This window comes from Myxocyprinus asiaticus, chromosome 37 (genome assembly GCF_019703515.2).
Source record: "Myxocyprinus asiaticus isolate MX2 ecotype Aquarium Trade chromosome 37, UBuf_Myxa_2, whole genome shotgun sequence".
NCBI classification, from domain to species: Eukaryota; Metazoa; Chordata; class Actinopteri; order Cypriniformes; family Catostomidae; genus Myxocyprinus; species Myxocyprinus asiaticus.
The window spans coordinates 34,586,797-34,609,535 of record NC_059380.1 but is presented as its reverse complement, the minus strand read 5'-3'; the positions used below and the strand labels follow the sequence as shown (position 1 = coordinate 34,609,535).

The window sequence follows — 22,739 nt, the reverse complement described above, 5'->3', positions numbered from 1 at the left end:
AGCTGAATTCTCACGGCTGTTCATTCACCTCTGCTGGATCTGACGGCACATTTCAGCGGCTTCTCCCCCTCTGCACTGGTGCACTGCAGAGAATGCCCCTGGGCGCTTCGGGAGAAAATAAAAGAGTATATTCTAAAAAAAAAAAAAAAGAGTATATTTCTCTAAAAGAGCGGCACACACGGAATGTCTTTTTAAAGATGCCCTTCCGTTTGTGTGTTATTTCTGGTTGCGGTCATTATCTCTCTCCTTCTGACGGTCACGATCGCTGTCTTTCATGTCTGGGCGCTACCTATGCGGAGACAGCATTCGTGGATGGGTCATATACTCATTGCGAGAACATGACCATGGCAACGTTGTGGTCACAGCTTGCCTTCGTAAGAAAGCAAGCCACTCCAGCGGCTCCCTGCCTCGGTCCTTCTACCTATGGGTATGAGGCCAGCGCGGCTAGCACTGGGGGCGATTTGGGGACCTCAATGGGACCACCTCCGCCGGGTATCCCCCCACGGACCTCCCATTCCCCAGCACGCTCGTCTGCCCCGATCAGGCTTCCGGATGAGTCCGCCGGCTCGTCTCACGGCAAGTTCGACCTCTTGTCCGGAGCCGCGAAGGTGATGAGCTCTCGAGCGCAGCATCGGAGAGCGGGCTCGTCCAGTCGGATGCGGAAGCCTCAGCTGGGCTTCCCCCCTCAGGTACGGTCGCCCAGTCACAGGCTGACGCGGAGATGACAGACATGCTTTCCCGGGCAGCCACGAGCGTCACAGCTCGATGATTGGTTCCTGGGCCCACGGCGCCGCTCACAGCCATGCCCCAGTTCCTTTCTTCCCGGAAGTGCACGAGGAGCTGAAAAGGTCATGTGAGGCACCTTTTACTGCCTGGTCCCGATCTTTCAGCTCCCCCTGCCCTCACTACCCTCGATGGCGGGGCTGCCAAGGGGTATTTGGCGATCCCCCCGGTGGATAAGACCACCGAAGCTCCCGTCCAGGGCCTGTAGGTTTACGTCATCCTTGACGGCCCAGGCCTACGGTGCCACTTGACAAGCCACCTCTGCCCTGCACGCCATGGCTCTCTTGCAAGTCCACCAAGCCAAGGCGCTAAAAAAACTGCACGAGGGTAGTTCCGCCCTGGGATTGATTCAGGAACTAGGCTCGGTGACTGACCTCACCCTCCGGGTGACGAAGGTCACGGCGCGGTCTCTCGGGCGGGTGATGTCCACCTTGGTGGTCCAGGAGCACCACCTTTGGCTCAACCTGGTCGAGATGGGAGAGGCCGACAAGGCACGGTTCCTTGGCTCCCCCATTTCCCAGGATGGCCTGTTCAGCAACACCGTAGAGGACTTTTCCCAGCAGTTCTCGGCGGTGAAGCAGCAGACGGAGGCTATCCAACACATCCTGGCCCGGCACGGCTCAAGATCCCGCACCCCGTCTGCTCGTCACCAAGGGCGTCCTCCTGTGGTGACTGCACCGGCTCTGCTGTAGCCCGCCCTCGTGGCCCGGCCCCGTGTGGAGCCCACCACATGAAGCAGATGCCACCCATCTCACGGCTGATCGCCAAGAACCTGAGAAAGGCTTTGCAGTGCCCCTGAGATGGGTGACCCAGGGACGAGTAAACCCACTGCTCTGGAGCTGGTAAGCAAACCACATTTCTACGTGCAGGCGTTCCCCTAGAGCAGGTCTCCAGGCGCGTCGTGGTTATGCCAGACGCCTCCAAAACGGGCTGGGTCGCTGTATGCAATGGGCACACAGCTGCCGGCTCCTGGAAGGTGGTTTACGCTCCTGTTGTATGTCACAACTCACCTGCCGTCTCCTCCTCTGGAGTCAGCAACACCTCAAGTAGCTGCGAGCCACTCACATCCCGGGCGACCTCAACACTGCAGCGGATGCACTGTCACGACAGGTTACCCTCAGGGGAGAGTGGAGACTCCACCCTCAGGTGGTCCAGCTCGCGCTCCTCGCGACAGCCCTCCCCCTGGCGAATTCCCCTGAGAAAGGACCTTCTTTCTCAGGGACGGAGCACCATCTGGCACCCACGACCGGACCTCTGGAATATCCATGTCTGGCCCCTAGACGGGACGCAGGATAGACTATCACTCAGGGTAGGGCTCCCTCTACGAGGCGCCTGTATCCCTTGAAGTGGCGTCTGTTCGCTAAGTGGTGTTCTTCCCGACGCGAAGACCCCCAGAGATGCGCAGTCGAGTCAGTGCTTTCCTTCCTGCAGGAGAGGCTGGAGGGGCGGCTGTCCCCCTCCACCTTGAAGGTGTATGTAGCCGCTATAGCGGCACACCATGACACAGTGGACGGTAAGTCCTTAGGGAAGCACGACCTGATCATCAGGTTCCTGAGAGGCGCCAGGAGGTTGAATCCCTCCAGACAGTGCCTCATTCCCTCATGGGACCTCTCTGTAGTTCTTCAGGGTCTACAGGGAGCCCCCTTTGAGCCCCTGCAGTCAGCTGAGCTTAAGGCACTCTCTTTAAAGACTGCCCTCCTGACTGCATTCTCTTCCATCAAGAGGGTAGGAGACCTGCAAGCATTCTCTGCCAGCGAAACATGCCTGGAGTTCGGTCCGGGCTACTCTCACGTGATCCTGAGGCCCCGACCGGGCTATGTGCCCAAGGTTCCCATGACCCCATTTAGGGATCAGGTGGTGAACCTGCAAGCACTGCCCCAGGAGGAGACAGACCCAGCCCTGACGTTGCTGTGTCCGGTGCACGCTTTACGCATCTATTTGGATCGCACGCAGAGCTTTAGAGTCTCTGAGCAGCTCTTTGTCTGCTTTGGTGGACAGTGGAAAGGAAGCACTGTCTCCAAGCAGAGGATTGCCCACTGGGTCATTGACGCCATAGCAATGGCATATCACGCTCAGGACATACCGCCTCCTGCAGGGCTACAAGCCCACTCTACCAGGAGTGTGGCAGCCTCCTGGGCCTTGACCAGTGGCACCTCTCTAACAGACATTTGCAGAGCAGCGGGCTGGGCAACACCCAACACCTTTGTGAGATTCTACAATCTCCGGGTTGAGCCGGTTTCGTCCCTTGTAGTGGCAGGCACAAGCAGGTAAGTCCGGGACAGCTGGCCAGGTGTATCGCTTGCGCATAGCGCCTTTCACCTCCCCTGAGCTGAAGACGTGCGCTGTTGACTCCCAGTAGTGTTCACAAAGTGTGTTCCCTGGATGAATTCCTCCGAGCCCTGTGGCAGACGAGTTTGCGGAGAAACTCGCTCCCGGCTCAGTACATGTGCTAACTAAGCCCTGTACTGGGGTAGGTGCTCCGCATATGGGTGACCCCATGCATCGTATATCTTCCGCTAATTCGTTTCCCTGTTGGTAAACTGCGTCTTCCTTGAGCAGAGGCCCCTCTGCCCCAGTCACCATGTTTGTTGAAATTCCTCCCCCGTTGGGTAGGACCTACCATGGGACTTCTCCACATGACATACTTCCGACCATATGATGTATTTCCACTCAAAATCCCCCCCCTTTCTCTGGGAGGGGTGTGGTCTCCGCGGTGTCTTCCCCTTGGGAGTCCCCCTCCCCCCCCCCGACATAGACACTGGTGGCCCCAGTCGGTTAACAAATTTCACTCTTTTTTTTGGGGAGAGAAAAAAAAGAGGATAAGAGGCCACGACTGGGCTAGCCTGTTCCTATCTTTTGGGCAGTCGACTTGTCCCCGAAGGGCCGTTCGACGCTCATAACAGCGTTGGGGGAGGTTACGTGTCATCCTGGTGCGCTGGCTATGAGGCACACAGTGGTCTGCCCGTCTCGCACCGCCAGTTCACGTAACACAGTTCAGCTAGTTGTGGTGTTTCGTATAGGGACCCCTAGTGTCACTACATTGACACAACGTTGAGTGAGGGACATATAGGGAACGTCCTGGTTACTTTCTTAACCTCCGTTCCCTGATGGAGGGAACGAGACGTTGTGTCCCTCCTGCCACAACACTGGACTACTTGCTGAAATGGCCGGGACCTTGTCTCGGCTCCTCAGCACAAAACCTGAATGAGTGGTTGCATACCAGCTCCTTTTATACCCGTATGTTTGGGGGAGTGGTATGCAAATACCACTCGCCAATTCCCATTGACCTTTTTTCAAAGACCAGAGGTGTTTTGGGCTCCCAAGAGTGACCCCTAGTGTCACTACATCGACACAACATCTGGTTCCCTCCATCAGGGAACAGAGGTTAACCAGGACCTTGAGCAGGTAGAGTTCAGTGAAGCTGTCAGCTGAGGACATGTGAGGTGTCTATTTCTCAAACTAGAGACTCTGATGTACTTATCCTCTTGTTTAGTTGTACATCTGGCCTTCCACATCTTTTTCTGTCCTCGTTAGAGCCAGTTGTCCTTTGTCTTTGAAGACTCAGTTTTTTGGCAGTTTCAAGCATTGTATAGCCTTCATTCCTAAAAACAATGATTGACTGACGAGTTTCTAGAGAAAGCTGTTTCTTTTTTGCCATTTTTAACTAATATTGACCTTAAGACATACCAGTCTATTGCATACTGTGGCAACTCAAAAATGAACAAAAAATTTTTTTAAAAAACATTTAACGAACCAAATAGCTTTCAAATGTGTTTGATATACATCAAGTGATTTTCTTGTCCAAATTAGCAATTTAGCATGATTACTCTAGGATAAGGTGTTGGAGTGATGGCTGCTGGAAATGGGGCCTGTCTAGATTTGATCAGAAATGACTTTTTTCAAATAGTGATGGTGCGGTTTTTACATCAGTAATGTCCTGACTATACTTTGTGAACAGTTGAATGCCACTTTGGTGAATTAAAGTACCAATTTCCTTCTTAAAGAGCAAAATCTGTACATTATTCCAAACTTTTGGCCGCCAGTGTATGTCTGTATGTGTCCAAGTATATGTGTGCGTGCCTGTCTGCAGATTGCCAATGCTTAAACGCATGCTTCATCAAATACCACGGCCAGATAATGTAATATTTGCCTCTCATGCAACTGTAAATAGTTAATCAAAGAAAGTGATTAGGGTTGTTAGACTGTATGTGTGAATCCATATCTGTCTGGAGTCTCTGTTCTTTTGTTCTTTTTTTTTCTTTTGTTCTTTCCTTCTTCCCAGATGAAGGATACATCTTTTTTGTTATTTCTGTTTCTTATTTTTATTTTTTTTATTTTTTTTATTGTTTTGCCACTGTTTGACTGTTTTAATATTTATTTTTGATTTTTTAATAATGATTTTATTTTTGTTTGTTTTTGTTATTTTATTATTAAGCCAAATGTGCTGACGGAGTATATTTTGTGTGTTTGTATGCAAATAAAAGCATATATTTATAAGAGAGTAAAAAGTCTTTGTATCCCGGGCTCGCTTTTTAAATTCCTAAATTAAAAGGATTTATTTTTATTGCTTTTTTTTTTTTTTTTTTTTTGCTTTGCAAAGATACAGACATGTAGTTACAGTTGAAGTCAGAAGTTTACATGCATTTAGGTTGAAGTCATTAAAACTCATTTTTTCACAATTCCTGTCATTTAATCGTAGAAAACATTCCCTGTCTTAGGTCAGTTAGGATCAGTACTTTATTTTGAGAATGTGAAATGTCAGAATATTAGTAGAGAGAATTATTTATTTCAGCTTTTATTTCTTTAATCACATTCCCAGTTGGTCAGAAGTTTACATACACTTTGTTAGTATTTGGTAGCATTGCCTTTAAATTGTTTAACTTGGGTCAAACATTTTGGGTAGCCTTCCACAAGCTTCTCACAATAAGTTGCTGGAATTTTGGCCCTTCCTCGTGACAGAACTGGTGTAACTGAGGCAGGATTGTAGGCCTCCTTGCTCGCACATGCTTTTTCAGTTCTTCCCCAAATTTTCTATCGAATTGAGGTCAGGGCTTTGTGATGGCCACTGTGATGGCCACACAACATGATGCTGCCACCCCCATGCTTCACGGTTGGGATGGTGTTCTTCGGCTTGCAAGCTTCACCCTTTTTCCTCCACACATAACGATGGTCATTATGTCCAAACAGTTAAATTTTTGTTTCATCAGACCAGAGAACATTTCTCCAAAAAGTAAGATCTTTGTCCCCATGTGCACTTGCAAACTGTAGTTTGGCTTTTTTATGATGGTTTTGGAGCAGTGGTTTCTTCCTTGCTGAGCAGCCTTTCAGGTTTTGTTGATATAGGACTCACTTTATTGTGGATATAGATACTTGTCTACCTGTTTCCTCCAGCATCTTCACAAGGTCCTTTGCTGTTGTTCTGGGATTGATTTGCACTTTTCACACCAAACTTAAGTTCATCTCTAGGAGACAGAATGCGTCTCCTTCCTGAGGCGTATGATGGCTGCATGGTCCCATGGTGTTTATACTTGTGTACTATTGTTTTTACAGATGAACGTGGTACCGTCAGGTGTTTGGAAATTGCTTCCAAGGATCAACTAGACTTGTGGAGGTCCACAGTTTTTTTCTGAGGTCTCGGCTGATTTCTTTTGATTTTTCAATGATGTCAAGCAAAGAGGCACTGAATTTGAAGTTAGGCATTAAAATACATCCACAGGTAGACCTCCAATTCAGTACACCTCCTATCAGAAGCTAATTGGCTAATTGTCTAAAGGCTTGACATCATTTACTGGAATTTTCCAAGGTGCTTAAAGGCACAGTTAACTTGGTTTTTTGTAAACTTCTGACCAACTGGAATTGTAATATATTCTATTAAAAGTGAAACAAATCTGTCTGTAAGCAATTGTTGAAAAAATGACTTGTGTCATCGAATTGGCTAATTGGAGTCAATTGGAGGTGTACCTGTGGAGGTATTTTAAGGCCGACCTTCAAACTCAGTGCCTCTTTGCTTGACATCATGGAAAAATCAAAAGAAATCAGCCAAGATCTCAGAAAGAAAATTGTGGACCTCCACAAGTCTAGTTCATCTTTGGAAGCAATTTCCAAATGCCTGAAGGTACCACGTTCATCTGTACAAACAATAGTACGCAAGTATAAACACCAAGGGACCACGCAGCTATCATACCTCTCGAATCCAATATCGACATAACCTGAAAGTGTGCTCAGCAAGAATGAAGCCACTGCTCCAGAATCACCATAAAAAAGCCAGACTACAATTTGCAAGTGCACATGGGGACAAAGATCTTACTTTTTGGAGAAATGTCCTCTGGTCTGATGAAACAAAAATTTTACTGTTTGGCCATAATGACCATCATTATGTTTGGAGGAAAAGGGTGAGGCTTGCAAGCCGAAGAACACCATTCCAACTGTGAAGCATGGGGGTGGCAGCATCATGTTGTGGGGGTGCTTTGCTGCAGGAGGGACTGGTGCACTTCACAAAATAATTGGCATCATGAGGAAGTAAAATGATTTGGGTATATTGAAGCAATATCTCAAGACATCAGCCATGAAGTTAATGCTCAGTTGCAAATGGGTCTACCAAATGGACAGTGACTCCAAGCATACCTTAAAAGTTGTGTCAAAATGGCTTAAGGACAACAAAGTTAAGGTACAAATTTGTGGGCAGAACTGAAAAAGTGTGTGCGAGCAAGGAGGCCCACAAACCTGACTCAGTTACACCAGTTCTGTCTAGAGAATTGAACTTATTGTGAGAAGCTTGTGGAAGGCTACCCAAAATGTTTGACCCAAGTTAAACAATTTAAAGGCAATGCTACCAAATATTAACAAAGCGACCCACTGGGAATGTGATGAAATAAATAAAAGCTGAAATAAATCATTCTCTCTACAATTATTCTGAAATTTCACATTCTTAAAATAAAGTACTGATCCTAAATGACCTAAGTTAGGGAATGTTTTCTACGATTAAATGACAGGAATTGTGAAAAACTGAGTTTAAATGTATTTGGCTAAGGTGTATGTAAACTTCTGACTTCAACTGTACATCACCAATCGACAGTCTATAGTGAATTCAGCACGTTTCCAACGATAATTGACCTACCTGTTTATAAAGTGTTAATTATTGCAATTTTTTACTGCAATAGTGAGAGTCTGACATGTGGTTGCTAGTTAACTGTTATTGTAATAGTAAATCAGTGCAATTCTTTTAATCCTTTTAGGAATATATATTTTTGATTCTAGCACTTGTCACTGCTAATTTTACAGTTTTACAGTACATAGCACTTCTATTTCTAATACACACTGGTGTTTTCATCACAGGGTTGACACTGTGTTTCCAAGACATCTCTGCATGAGGAACATAGATGTTTAAATTGAAGTGAAATACCCATGTGGCATTATGGCACTGTTACTTGTCTGTATAGTTGTCACTTAGACTTTACTGGATAATTTTTTTTGTTTACAAAGTTGTAATCGTTGCTTAAGTGTGTGCTAGTCCTGCATTGTCCTGTTAAAACGTGTGTGCGTGCCTGCGTGTGTGCGTGCGTGCGTGTGTGCGCGCGCACGGTATTGTACGTCGAATGCTGTCCATTGCTGCTTATGTAATCCACGGGAGAAAATCATGTCATGTGATGGACTGTCATGTTATATAAGCTCCTTGTGTGAATATAGTCCTGGTTTTCTCTGATTGCTGGTCATTTTTCCATCACTATAAGCAGAAACAGGAAGTTTTGGAGTAGGATTGTCTATTGTACATTAGGTCAACGTGAGGTTGTTCTATGCATAAGTTAAGATAATTTTTCTGTGATAAGCGTCAAATACATTGCAAAATTATTCAGTTAGTCAATATTTTTGTCTTGCTTCCAGTAAAAATATCTAAACAGCCTCAAAACAAGATACATTTACTTGGAGCAAAATTGTGCAAAAAAAAAAAAAAGTCTTGTTTTCAGAGTATATAACATGAATTTATTTATTTTCATCAAATAGTTTTTTTTTGTTGCAAGCATAAATCTAACAAAAGTTTGTAAGGTTGAAATTATTTGTCAATGTGATAAAAAAAATAAAAAAATAAACTTAATTCAAGATACATATTAGACATATTAGCGTACACAATTTTGCTTCTCACGAAATGAATTATTACATATTTTACTGGGAAAGAAGACAACAAAACTAAGATTTTTTTTTTTTTTTTTTTTTTAATAAAATATTATTTGTTAGAAATGTAGTATATAGAGTTTGTTAAATCCTGTCTGAACGTTGTCTCAAAGTTGTGCCAATAATGTGTGTGCGTTTTAAAGCATAAGTGAATATGCAAACATTATGAGTGAGTGATTAATTGAGGTCTTTGATTTTAAAGCCCACAGAGGCACCACAGGTGGATGAGGCGGGGGTAAGAAATTCTGCCCCTCCTGGGCTTTTTGCCCAATTTTACAGTCTGCATTTCTTTTCAGGTTTCCGTTTGAGTTCTGAAATCTTGATTAAACATTGTTAACTCTCATCTCTACCCTCCCCTACTTCAATTGTTTGAGTTTTTGCCTTTTTTCTTATTGCATTTGTTTGAGTTTGATTTCTCTTCATTTACTTTGTTTGCTTTGTCAAGATGTTTCTTTGTTTTTTCATGTTTTTACTATTTAGTCGATTAGGGAGAGTGTCACCCAAACGTGACAAACCGTGTGAGTGTGTGTGTGGGGTTTTGGGCCCTTCACGTTTGTAGCGCTGACACTGATGCATGGTCAGTGGCCCCTGAGGTCAGGTCAGGTCGGGTTGGATCAGGTGAGGTTGTGACCTCAATCTGACCTTTTTACCTGTGAGGTTTGGGGGCCCACTGTAAGTTGGCATGAAGTAGCTATTGGTCCAGAGAGCCATGCTTGTGCCAATGCCTGCTATCAAGTATGGCAAGGTTTTTTTATCCAGCATGCACCCTACTTCTCCCCTCCTTTCCTCTCTAGGAAGTAAGCCTGCAACACTGGGTCTCTGGTTGTGTTTTAAACTGGTTTAGTCAAACTTGCCTTATAATTACACTGCAAAAACATTTTCTAAATCAGATTTTTTTTGTTGTTGTTGTTGTTTACCAGTAAGCATATCTACACATTCTAAAATAAATTTACTTAAAAAGCAAAATTGTTTTCACAGAATATATCTTGAAATAATTTTATTTTTCTTACCCCATTGGCAATTATTATTATTTTTTCTAAGCATAAATCTAAGTTAGATTTATGCTTAAACACACACACACACACACACACACACACACACACACACACCAACAATTATCCAGTGGGAACAGATTTAAGATAATGTATATTCTCTAAAAACAGATCTCAATGTCTTACACAATTTTTCATCTCAAGTAAATTTATGATGTTTAGATATTTTTCTTGGAAAACAAGTAACAAATCCTTCTTATTATTTATTTATTGCAGATTTTAAATAAATGTTTTAACTCACCATGGATTTCAAAACAACATTGTACTGCCCTCTGCTGGTCAGACTGCCATAATACAGCCAGATACCCTGTGTTTTCTCTTTTTTCTGATTGGTTGACTAATATTGACTCTCTACACCCCCCCCCCAGAACACAGAGGACAGTGCTCGCATCTCCATCACCTTCTTTCGGCTTTTTCGAGTAATGCGATTGGTCAAGTTGCTGAGCAGGGGGGAAGGCATTAGGACCCTTCTTTGGACTTTCATCAAGTCTTTCCAGGTCAGATACAGTCAATAATATGCAACATATCTTGCCTCATAAGTTCATATTGGATTTTTTTAAATGTTGTTTATAATGTGACAGTTTAATAACATGAAACCTGTGCTTTTTTCCTCAGGCTCTGCCGTATGTCGCTTTACTGATAGCTATGCTGTTCTTCATCTATGCTGTGATTGGCATGCAGGTGTGTTTCCTTGGGCTCTGTCACAGAAGTTAGCAATTTGGGAAAAGTTCATAATATATGCAGAAAATGCAAGTTTTGTTCAGGTTATCACAACATTATCAAAATCACAATATCATAGTACTTTTTATTTATAAGTGTCCAACCGCAAATTATTTATATGCACAGTTTTATTTTGAAGGCTTTGCATAAATGTGGATGGTGTTACAGGCAACCATGGGCCATCAGAAATGTGCCAAATGAAATTTGAAAACCAAATGCATTGTTAACCCTTTATGGGTACTTATTAGAATATTATTATTTTTATTTATTGTTTTTATTTTTTTAACACTGTTTATACTTTGGTTGTTATGCTTGTCTTGTTTATAATACATGCTTGAAAATGGCTAATGTTTTAAAATCATGCAAATGCCCATATTAAGCACCTTGAAAAAGTTTTGTTTATGTAAAGTTTTAGTTCACTAGAATTATTGTTAAAAAACAAATACCAAACCCATGTGCTTTTTTTTTTTTTTTTTTTTTTTTGTAAAACAAATGATGAAGTTTAAAAGATTATCTTTTTTTTTTTCATTTTTTTTTTTATGGGGATTGGGGCAGGCTGTTAAAGCTATTAAACATACCATGAAAGTACACTGAAAATAATTATGTGTTGGATTTACTTAAAATATATATCTGGCATTTTTGTATCACGTTTTTTAAGTAAATTCAACTTATGGTCATTTTATGTCAGCATAACTAGAAAACCTTGTTAGATATACAGTGCATTCATAAAGTATTCAGACCCCTTCATTTTTGTCACATTTTGTTATATTTGCCTTATGCTAAAATGCATTATTTTTTTTACACATCAGTCTATACTCCATACCTCATTATGACAAAGCAAAAACCAGATTTTTGATAACTTTGCAAATTTATAAAAAAGAAAAACTGAAATACCACTGTAACACTCTCAAGGTCAGTTCAGGGGAAATGAAGAAGTTACACACTTTCAGGCTATTTATTTTCATGCTGCTTTTCAGCGCACACCCAAAAAAAACTCAGTAGCTCATAACATAAACAAAAAGCACTCTCTGTAACAGGGTGCCATTCTAGGACTCAGGTCTCTCTCTCCTCAACTGTGGCTCTTGCTGCTCTATATCTCTCTCCAGCTCTTCACTGTAACACAAAACAGCTGTTAGAGTTAATTCCTCCCAGGTGTCAATCCTTCCTCTCCTGGCCTCACACTCCACAGACGTCGCTCGGCCACGCCCCCATCACCACAATCACATTGACATAAGTATTCAGACCCTTAACTCAGTACTTAGTTGAAGCACCTTTGGCAGCGATTACAGCCTCAAGTCTTTTTGAGTATGATGCGACAAGCTTTGCACACCTGGATTTGGGGATTTTATGCCATTCTGCAGATCCTCTCAAGCTCTGTCAGGTTGGATGGGGACCGTCGGTGAACAGCCATTTTCAGGTCTCTCCAGAGATATTCGATTGGGTTAAAGTCTGGGCTCTGGCTGGGCCACTCAAGGACATTTGAGTTGTCCCTACGCCACCCTTGGGTTGTCTTGGCTTTGTGCTTAGAGTCATTGTCCTGTTGGAAGGTGAACCTTCGGCCCAGTCTGAGGTCCTGAGCGCTCTGGAACAGGTTTTCATTAAGGATATCTCTACCGGTCGATATCTGCCACTGAAAAACACCCCTACAGCATGATGCTACCACCACCATGTTTCGCCGTTGGGATGGTATTGCACAGGTGATGAGCAGTGCCTGGTTTCCTCCAGACATGATGCTTGGAATTGAGGCCAAACAGTTCAATCTTGTTTTCATCAGACCAGAGAATCTTGTTTTTCACAGTTTGAGAGTCCTTTAGGTGCTTTTTTGCAAATTCCAAGTGGGCTTTCATGTGTCTTGCACTGAGGAGAGACTTCCGTCTGGCCACTCTACCATAAAGCCCAAATCGGTGGAGTGTTGCAGTGATGGATGTCCTTCTGCAAGTTTCTCTAATTTCCACACATGATCTCTGGAGCTCAACCAGAGTGACACCAGGGTTCTTGGTCACCTCTCTTACCAAGGCCCTTCTCCCCTGATTGCTCAGTTTGGCCGGGCGGTCAGATCTAGGAAGAGCCTTGGTTGTTCCAAACTTCTTCCATTTAAGAATTATGGTGGCAACTGTGCTCTTGGGAACCTTCAATGCAGCCACATTTTTTTGTAGCCTTCCCCAGATTTGTGCTTTGACACAATCCTGTCTCTGAGCTCTGCAGGCAGTTTCTTTGACCTCATGGCTAGGTTTTTGCTCTGATTTGCATTTTCAGCTATGAGACCTTATATAGACAGGTGTGTGCTTTTCCAAATCATGTCCAATCAATTGCATTTGCCACAGGTGGACTCCAATCAAAGTGTAGAAACATCTCAAAGGTGATTCAGAGAAATGGGATGCACCTGAGCTAAATTTCAAGTGTCATAGCAAATGGTCTGAGTACTTACTGTATGTCAGTGTGGTATTTCAGTTTTTTATTTTTAATAAATTTGCAAAGTTATCAAAAATCTGGTTTTTGCTTTTCATTATGTGGGCATGGAGTGTAGATTGTTGTGGGGGAAAAAAATTATTTAATGCATTTTAGCATAAGGCTGCAACATAACAAATTGTGAAAAAAATAAAGGGGTCTGAATACTTTCTGAATGCACTGTACACAAATGTATCAGTTCATTCAACTTTATTAACTTAAAAAGGTATGTCACACAAATAAGATTTAACAACTAATAGTACATTGTTTCAAATTAATATATATATTATTGTTTCTACTTAATTTAATTAAGCTCAAAAGAAAATAATGACTGAGGTCAGTCATTAAACTTGATTCCTCAAAGAAGTGCAGATAAAGATGCAGTTCATCTATGCACATTCACGCACGCAAGGAAAAATTAAATGGACTGAACAGGATCCAACTTCAGCAAAAGGAAGGGAATACTAATCACCCTAATAGTGACTTTATACAAAACAATTAATTACAGTAAAACAACATCAGTAATACTAAAAATATTTATGCATTCTTAAGAACAACTAATTAAATGCCCACATAAGTTCCTTTTGATGAAACAAACATACTTAAATTATTCAAGTGCATGGGCTTATGGGTATTCCCCAAAACCTCAGTTCTGTACTTCAAACTGATCATTTGAGCTAGTAGTTGTTAAAATCTTGATTTTATGGATTGTTTAGTTAAAGAAGTTCAGGGAACTCACAATTGTTTATTTACTTTATGTATCACTCTAAGATAACCTTATAATTTATATTTTGTATTGTACACATTAATGCAGATGAATTAAAGTTAAACATTTTATAAATACGAATGTACATTTCTGAGTAGGAGCGATTTATCTTCATATGTTATGGTTGTTGAGCCAACGCCTAATTTTTTTCTGTGTAGTCCATACAACATGTATGCTATATTTCACATTTTCTAAAGCCATACAGTACTGTAGCTTTGTGTGAGGAACATACCAAAACTAAGCCATCAGGATCAAAATCCTGTTTTAGAAAAGCATTAACTAGTTAAGTAAGGCACAGTGCAACTTGATTAATCAGAAACCATTGTTGAAACTCGCTCCATCTTTCAGGTATTTGGGAAGATTGCTATGGTGGACCACACGCAGATCAACAGAAACAACAACTTTCAGACATTCCCTCAGGCTGTGCTGCTGCTCTTCAGGTCAGTCATCAACACTGTAGCCAAGAAGGTCTTTTTCCATTTTTAGGATATAACTGGTGCAGCTTGTCATGTAAGTTTATGGATACAAGGTTTTTAATAAAGGGGCCCTATTTTAAAAGCGCTAGTGCTAAGCACAGCGCTATGCTTTAAGTCATAAGTGCAAAGTCAATGGGCATGGCCATGAAGTTTTGGTATTTTTGCGTAAGCATGCGCTAAGTCTAGGTGCAAGTGGGTTTGGCGAAATTTCGCAAAGCGCTAATGGGCTGGATCAAGTGCAGTTTAATTCAGAGATTCTTCTCCGGTTATTGCAACATGTGCGTCCTATTATATAGTCTATTCCCTGTCAAACACCAGCAATATGAACAAAGACAGAAGTTGGTAGTGTAAATGGACTGTATGCATTGAATTAGAATAATATAAATATTTCTATGAAAATGACATGCCGCTTTTATATGCATAGAAAATGTGATTCTTGTCAGGTTTTGGATGTATGTTCCATTAAATTATAGAGAATGTAAGTATTATTAATAATTTTCATGTACTGACACACAAATCATGGCTAGTATTAACAGTGATTGTGTCGGCACGCACTTCAATTCTACCTGTCGATTTTGAAAAATTAAATTAACTTATTGAAACAAAAAAATTAAACAAAAAATATTTCTAAATTCAAATTACACCTCAAACAAAATGAACATAATTAAATTAAGTAAATGGTCAAAAAAAATCATACCAAATCCTAAATTTTACCCTCTCCAGCTTCTTTCACTGGCCCCTTTTGCAGTGACTTAAAAATCGCTCTTAAGACAACAGGTGGAAAAATACAGATACAAATGAGATCATAAATATAATTGTAAATATGAACATAATAATAATAATTTAAAAATAAACCATGACCTATAGATAGTTTAACATAAATCTCATAGATTTTGTTTCATAAAATAGCTACGACATGATTGTAAGGGACTTAATTTGATGTTCCACTATATTTTCAGAGTTTGGACATGAACTTTATTATCACCAGCTGGTGGAATCTCCAACCTGCGAAGACTTTGCACTGAAAATAGACCTGCTTTTGAAACTTATTAGCACAATGACCTACAGTTGAACTCAGAAGTTTACATACTCTTAGGTTGAAGTCATTTAAACTCATTTTTTAACCACTCCACAAATTTCATTTTAGCAAACTATGTTTTGGCAAGTAGTTTAGGACAGTGTTTCCCAACCACTGTGCCGCGGCACACTAGAGTGCCGTGAAAGATTGTCAGGTGTGCCGTGGAAAATTATAAAATTCTACAAAATAAATAAATGCATGAAAAAAAAATGTCAGGGATCCAAACTCCTGACCTTTCGGAGAAATTCACTGTTTTGAAACCATAATCGGTCACTTTTGTAATTGTGAAGAGCAATGATTAATGTGCAAAAGTGACTGATATTTATATGCGTTGTGTCTTTCACATGACTCGTGTCAGCGCTGCAGAATACATTGAAGTCTATGAAGTGACGCCACTTTACACCAAAGTGTTTTTCACACACACGTTTTTGCTTCACCAATAATGTCTTTGAGTGTACTAAGCAACAAGAAATATTAAAAGATCAGTTCTTTTAATTAAATATTACCTTATCGTTTACAAATATCAGAGACCCCAGTTATTGAACTAATTTAAATTCACCAAGAAAACGCTAAGACCTAAACATAAACGTCCTTTTATTACTTTCTGCCATCAAAGCAACTGCAAGCTTTTTTTTTATCTCTTCCAAATACGTTTTCAATGTTTATTGTGCACACCTCCCGCTTTTTTACGTGGCAAACTCGTAAACTCGCCCCTCTGTGATGCTTTCTGCAACTCTTGTCATGTGGAGGGCAATGCGGCGCTTGACGCTGGCGTTGAACGGAGCATTGACGCCTCGACTCAACTCATGTGAAATGCGCTTTACAATGACGAAAGAACCTTATTGAAACTCAAAATTATTATTATTTGTCTATTACTGTGGTCTTTTCTGATAAAAGCCATGCTCAGCAGTTTAAATAGGCTGCTGTAGGAAAATGATACCGTAGATCTTGTGTTTATAATTCTTATATTGAAGTCAGTAGATTTGTAGCCATGCAAGTTTTAATAAAGGAGAAGGTAAGGACGTTATTGAAACTCACTATTATTAGACTATTATTGTTGTCTTTTTGGATGAAAAATAATGCTCAGACTGAAGGAAGACTATAGATCTGCTTTGTTCTTTTAATGCTTAAACACCATAAAGTCTCTTGGTAGATTTCGGTCATGAATGACTCAAAATGATTCACTGACTCACTCATAGCACATAAGACGCTCATTTATCGCCACCTAGTGACATTTCCAGAAGGGGTCACTGAACTAATCAGTTAACAAAATTGAACAAATTTGTGAAACAGAAGCAAGCCTCACCAAAATACTCTTTATTTTGCAGCTAATTCTGCACAGTTGTAAACTTGAATAAACTTGAATCACTAAAATAGCTGGAATTGGTGCTTTTAGCTTATTCTTTAAAAAAAAATATCCCCAGAAAAAATTTTCATGGAAATTTCACTCCTCATGAGTTTGCATCCCTGTAATTTGTTGTGGCATTGCAAGAACAAATCTACAAATTAGAAAAGAAGCAAATTTGTTGTTTTTTCATTACCCATTTAGCGCTCTTGCCACCTGTGACCTCACACAGCATAGCCTACCTATGTGACTTGTTTTTTTTTTGTTTGTTTTTTTGCATAGCCGAATTTCAAATATTACAGGTAAACACGCTACTAAGATGGACAGAAAACATGGACAAGTTCTTGAAAAGGAAAAATATTGACGATGGTTAGCCTATGTGGGATAGTGGTGTGCCGTAGAATTTTTTAGTTGTAAAAAGTGTGGAGTGGCAGAAAAAAGGTTGGGAAACACTGGTTTAGGACATCTACTTTGTGCAAGTAATTTTTCCAACAATTGTTAACAGACAGATTGCTTCACTTTTAATTGACTATATCATAATTCCAGTGGGTTAGAAGTTTACATACACTAAGTTAACTGTGCCTTTAAACAGCTTGGAAAATTCCAGAAAATGATGTCAAGCCTTTAGACAATTAGCCAATTAGCTTCTGATAGGAGGTGTACTGAATTGGAGGTGTATCTGTGGATGTATTTTAAGGCCTACCTTCAAACTCAGTGCCTCTTTGCTTGACATCATGGGAAAATCAAAAGAAATCAGCCAAGACCTCAGAAAAAAAATTGTGGAACTCTACAAGCCTGATTCATCATTGGGAGCAATTTCCAAATGCCTGAAGGTACCACGTTCATCTGTACAAACAATAGTACGCAAGTATAAACACCATGGGACCATGCAGCCATCATACCGCTCAGAAAGGAGACACATTCTGTCTCCTAGAGATGAACATACAGAACTGTGCAAAGGTTTTAGGCACTTGTGAAAAATTTTGCATAGTGAGAATGTCTTCAAAAATAATGTCATAAATAGTTTTCATTTATCAATTAATGTCATACAAAGTCCAGTAAACATAAAAAATCTAAATCAATATTTGGTGTGGCTACCTTTGCCTTTAAAACAGCCCCAAATCTCCTAGGTACACCTGGACACAGTTTTTCTTGGTTGTTGGCAGATAGGATGTACCAAGCTTCTTGGAGAATTCACCACAGTTCTTCTGTCTATTTCGGCTTTCTCAATTGCTTCTGTCTCTTCATGTAATCCCAGACTGACTCGATGTTCAGTGGGGAGCTCTGTGGGGGCAATGCCATCTCTTGCAGAGTGCCCTGTTCTTCTATTCTAATTTCTTTTCTATTTGCAAAAGTAATGTTTTGGAGTCTAAAATTATTTTTTGCTATTGACACACTAAAGCTGAAGAAATAAATAACCATCTTAAGACAAATGTTTTTTGAAACATCTTAAGTGCCTAAAACTTTTGCACAGTACTGTAGTTTGGTGTGAAAAGTGAAAATCAATCCCAGATCAACAGCAAAGGACCTTGCGAAAATGCTGGAGGAAACAGGTAAACAAGTATCCATATCCACAGTAAAACGAGTCCTATATCAACATAACCTGAAAGGCTGCTCAGCGAGGAAGAAGCCACTGCTCTAAAACTGCCATAAAATAGCCAGACTACAGTTTGCAAGTGCACATGGGAACAAAGATCTTACTGTTTGGAGAAATGTCCTCTGGTCTGATGAAACAAAATTGAACTTTTTGGCCATAATTACCATCGTTATGTTTGGAGGATAAAGGGTGAGGCTTGCAAGCCGAAGAACACCATCCCAACCATGAAGCATGGGGGTGGCAGCATCATGTTGTAGGGGTGCTTTGCTGCAGGAGGGACTGGTGCACTTCACAAAATAGATGGCATCATGAGGAAGAAAAATTATGTGGATATATTGAAGCTACATCACAAGACATCAGCCATGAAGTAAAAGCTTGGTCGCATATGTGTCTTCCAAGTGGACAATAACCCCAAGCATACATTCAGAGTTGTGTCAAAATGGCTTAAGGACAACAAAGTCAAGGTATTTGAGTGGCCATCACAAAGCCCTGACCTCAATCTGATAGAAAATTTGTGGGCAGAACTGAAAACGCGTGTGCGAGCAAGGAAGCCTACAAACCTGTCCCAGTTACACCAGTTCTGTCGGAGGAATGGGCCAAAATTCCAGCAACTTATTGTGAGAAGCTTGTGGAAGGCTACCCAAAATGTTTGACCCAAGTTAAACAATTTAAAGGCAATGCTACCAAATACTAACAAATTATATTTAAATGTCTGACCCACTGGAAATGTGATGAAAGAAATAAAAGCTAAAATAAGTCGTCATTTTTATTTCGTTTCAAAGCAGCTTTACAGAAAATCATGCATTAAAAGAAATGAAACGTAATATCTATAAAGTCTTAGAGTGATCATTGTGTAGTTTGATTAAATATGATTGTAAATTGTGTATAAAAATTAAATAATAATTGTATTTAGGAACCCCTGTGAGCAAGCTGAAGGCGACTGTGGCAAGGAACATAAAACTCCATAAGATGTTGGTTAATGGAGAATAATAACCTTTGGAGAAACCAGGCTCACTGTGGGGGCCAGTTCCCCTCTGGCTAACCAGCATGAATAAAATGGCAGTATTAGTTACTTATATGCAGTGCAGGTCATGGTTTAAGATTAGTAAACTATGTAAGTGTTATGGTCCAGTGTTTAAACAAAAGATTTAATTAACTGTAAGATTAATGACTAATGTCTTTGAAGTCAGTCCTGGATTAACTGCAGAAATTCACATAGAATCATTGTCCTTTGTTAGTAGGCTTTTGTTGGCAATTAAATGATAGTCTGTGTATTCCATTTCAAGAGTGTATTCAATCAATAGACAGAGGTGATGCAGGCAGAGATCAATGAGGTGCATCACAGTTCAACCGGCAGGTAATTTCAGTGAGGTTTGGTGGGGTCCATCCTAAATCCAGGGTTCAGGCAGTGGCATATTAAGTGTCCGATGTCTTAGCATTAAGGGTGTGTTCACACTTGGCAGGTTTGGTTCGATTAAAACGAACTCTTGTGCGATTGCTCTGTTAGTGCGGTTCATTTGAACAAGTGTGAACGCTGCCATCCGAACCTTGGTGTGCACCAAACAAGCGGACCGAGACCGCCTGAATAGTGGGTCTCGGTCCGCTTCCAAACGAACTCTGGTGCGGTTCAATTGATATATGAACGCAACATGGACCAAAGACGTCTAAATGGACCAAAAACAGGAAGTAATTTGCCTAATACTGACCTCAAGCATACCTGGTTCTGCTCATCATAGGAGCTATGTTGCCCATTACAGTTTGGTACAGGCGTCGGAACCGCCGTCAGCCGTCCTTGCAGCATATCTTCGTTTGTGTGTGCAATGGAGGAATTCATGGCGCTGTTTTGACTCCTTTACACATTTTATTAGCTCTTCGTTTGTTCTCAGCTGGTAAAAACACCACCATATATACATATATAAATATAACGAGCACATTTCGCCCAGCAGCCAGTATTGTTTTGGATGATCGGCAAGTTCCGTCAAAAAATATACATCATAAAAGCTGTCCAATCAAGTTGTGACTTTTCCTGATGCCTTTGGTTTTGTATTATTAGGTTCAGTGTTAAAAATGCCAGTGTGAACGCTAAGCGAACCAGGACTAAATGTATCATTTTCTTTTTTGGATCGGACCAAGAAAAGTGAACCGAACTACAAGTGTGAACACACCCTTAGTCGTCATCTAAGGGTGTGTTCCCTTAGTCATCATCACTCAGAGACACATAGCAGTGGAGTCCAACACCAAGCAGGAATGGAGCTGGATCTGGCCGGCCTTGGTAACCTCGGGATATGAATCCCAAGGTTGAGACATGGAAACAAATAGAATAATATTAGCGTAGATGTCAGAAAATTGTATGCAGATTTATAGATCATGATAGATGTTTCTGGTTCTGGCAGACCTAACTAAAGCAGCCTAATTGTGAGTTGATGGATAAATTAGGTGTATGCCTGGCTAAATAGATTAGTCTTTTGTCTAGACTTAAACTGAGTGAGTGTGTCTGTGTCCCGAACTGTGTTAGGGAGACTATTCCATAGTTTAGGAGCCAAATAGGAAAAGCATCTACCTCCTTTTGTGGTTTTTGTTATTCTAGGAACTATTAACAAGCCAGGATTTTGTGATTGTAATGAACGTGATGGAATGTAGCATGTCAGAAGGTCAGGAAATTATTGTGAAGCTAGACCATTCAAAGCTTTGTATGTAGTTAACAGAATTTTAAAATGAATGCGAAATTTAATAGGTAGCCAATGTAATGACGATAAAATAGGGCTAATATGATCATATTTCTTGGTTCTAGTCACCACTCTGGCAGCTGTATTTTGAACCAATTGAAGTTTATTTATTAAACTTGCTAAATCATTCTCTCTACTATTTTTCTGACATTTCATTCTTTTTTTTTTTTTTTTTCTTTTCTCTCCTTTTCTCCCCAATTTGGCATGCCCAATTCCCAGTGCGCTCTAAGTCCTCGTGGTGGTGTAGTGACTCGCCTGAGACAGTTAATCCACGCATCTTATCACGTGGCTTGTTGAGCGCATTACCGTGGAGACCAAGCATGTGTAGAGGCTTTCACTATTCTCTGCGGCATCCAGCACAACTCACCATGCTCCCTACCGAGAGCAAGAACCAAATTATAGAGACCACAAGGTGGTTAACCCAACGTGACACTACCCACCCTAGCAACCGGGCCAATTGTTTGCTTAGGAAGCCTGACTGGAGTCACTCAGCATGCCCTGGATTTGAACTTGCGACTCCAGGTGTGGTAGTCAGCGTCTCTACTTGCTGAGCTACCCAGGCCACCCGACATTTCACATTCTTAAAATAAAGTAGTGATCCTAACTGCCTTAAGACACGGAATGTTTTCTATGATTAAATGTCAGGAATTGTGAAAAATTGAGTTTAAATGTATTTTGATAAGGTGTATGTAAACTTCTGACTTCAACTGTATTTCTCAGGTCACGAAAATATCAAGTTGTGCTTTGCGCCACTTCATTAACATACAATAGACTCACAGTTTGTACGCATACACCCACAGATAGTGCAAACACTCCCACCCACGCCCACTTGCGCTTTGAGCTGGCATGAAAATTTGATAAGATGGTGCGCATGGTCGTTGCGTGTAGCGCTTTGCTTTGCGCACTTACGAAAATTGAGCCCATAGTGTTAGATGTGTTAGATCCAGTTTCAGAATTTTCATTGTTTTTGTGTGTTTTGGGGTATAGATGTGCAACAGGTGAGGCCTGGCAGGAGATCATGTTGGCATGTATGCCTGGGAAGCTGTGTGACCCAGAATCAGACTATAATCCTGGAGAAGAGATGACCTGTGGAAGCAGCTTTGCCATACTCTACTTCATCACCTTCTACATGCTCTGCGCCTTCCTGGTACACACACAGGATATGTCACACATGTGACCTCCATTTGCATGCATAAAGATACAGAAACTGAATAATAATTTTTTTTTTGTTTTAGATCATTAACTTGTTTGTGGCTGTCATCATGGATAACTTTGACTATCTGACACGTGATTGGTCGATTCTGGGGCCACATCACCTTGACGAATTTAAGAGGATTTGGTCAGAGTACGATCCAGAGGCCAAGTAAGAAAGTGTGAAAGCGTATATGTGTGCATATATGTGTATGTATTTCTCTGTCAGTATTGTGCTCTCTATCTTTTATTACAGAGGCAGAATAAAACATCTCGATGTAGTGACGTTGTTACGGCGCATTCAGCCTCCTCTTGGCTTTGGCAAACTTTGTCCTCATAGAGTCGCTTGCAAAGTAAGAGATACTTGCATTCACACAAACATAGACAT

The 22,739-nt window shown here is 41.1% G+C and overlaps 1 protein-coding gene across 1 annotated transcript in view; it reads left to right on the top strand.

Annotated features, from left to right (window-relative positions):
- Positions 1-22,739, top strand: part of cacna1da (calcium channel, voltage-dependent, L type, alpha 1D subunit, a) — a 146,118-nt gene that overhangs the window by 94,555 nt on the left and 28,824 nt on the right. Inside the window, exons 33-39 of the mRNA XM_051675488.1 lie at positions 9,155-9,187; positions 10,373-10,501; positions 10,620-10,685; positions 14,287-14,378; positions 22,148-22,307; positions 22,396-22,523; positions 22,608-22,704. Coding sequence (XP_051531448.1) covers positions 9,155-9,187; positions 10,373-10,501; positions 10,620-10,685; positions 14,287-14,378; positions 22,148-22,307; positions 22,396-22,523; positions 22,608-22,704 — 705 coding nt within the window. The remainder of the gene's footprint in view (positions 1-9,154; positions 9,188-10,372; positions 10,502-10,619; positions 10,686-14,286; positions 14,379-22,147; positions 22,308-22,395; positions 22,524-22,607; positions 22,705-22,739) is intronic.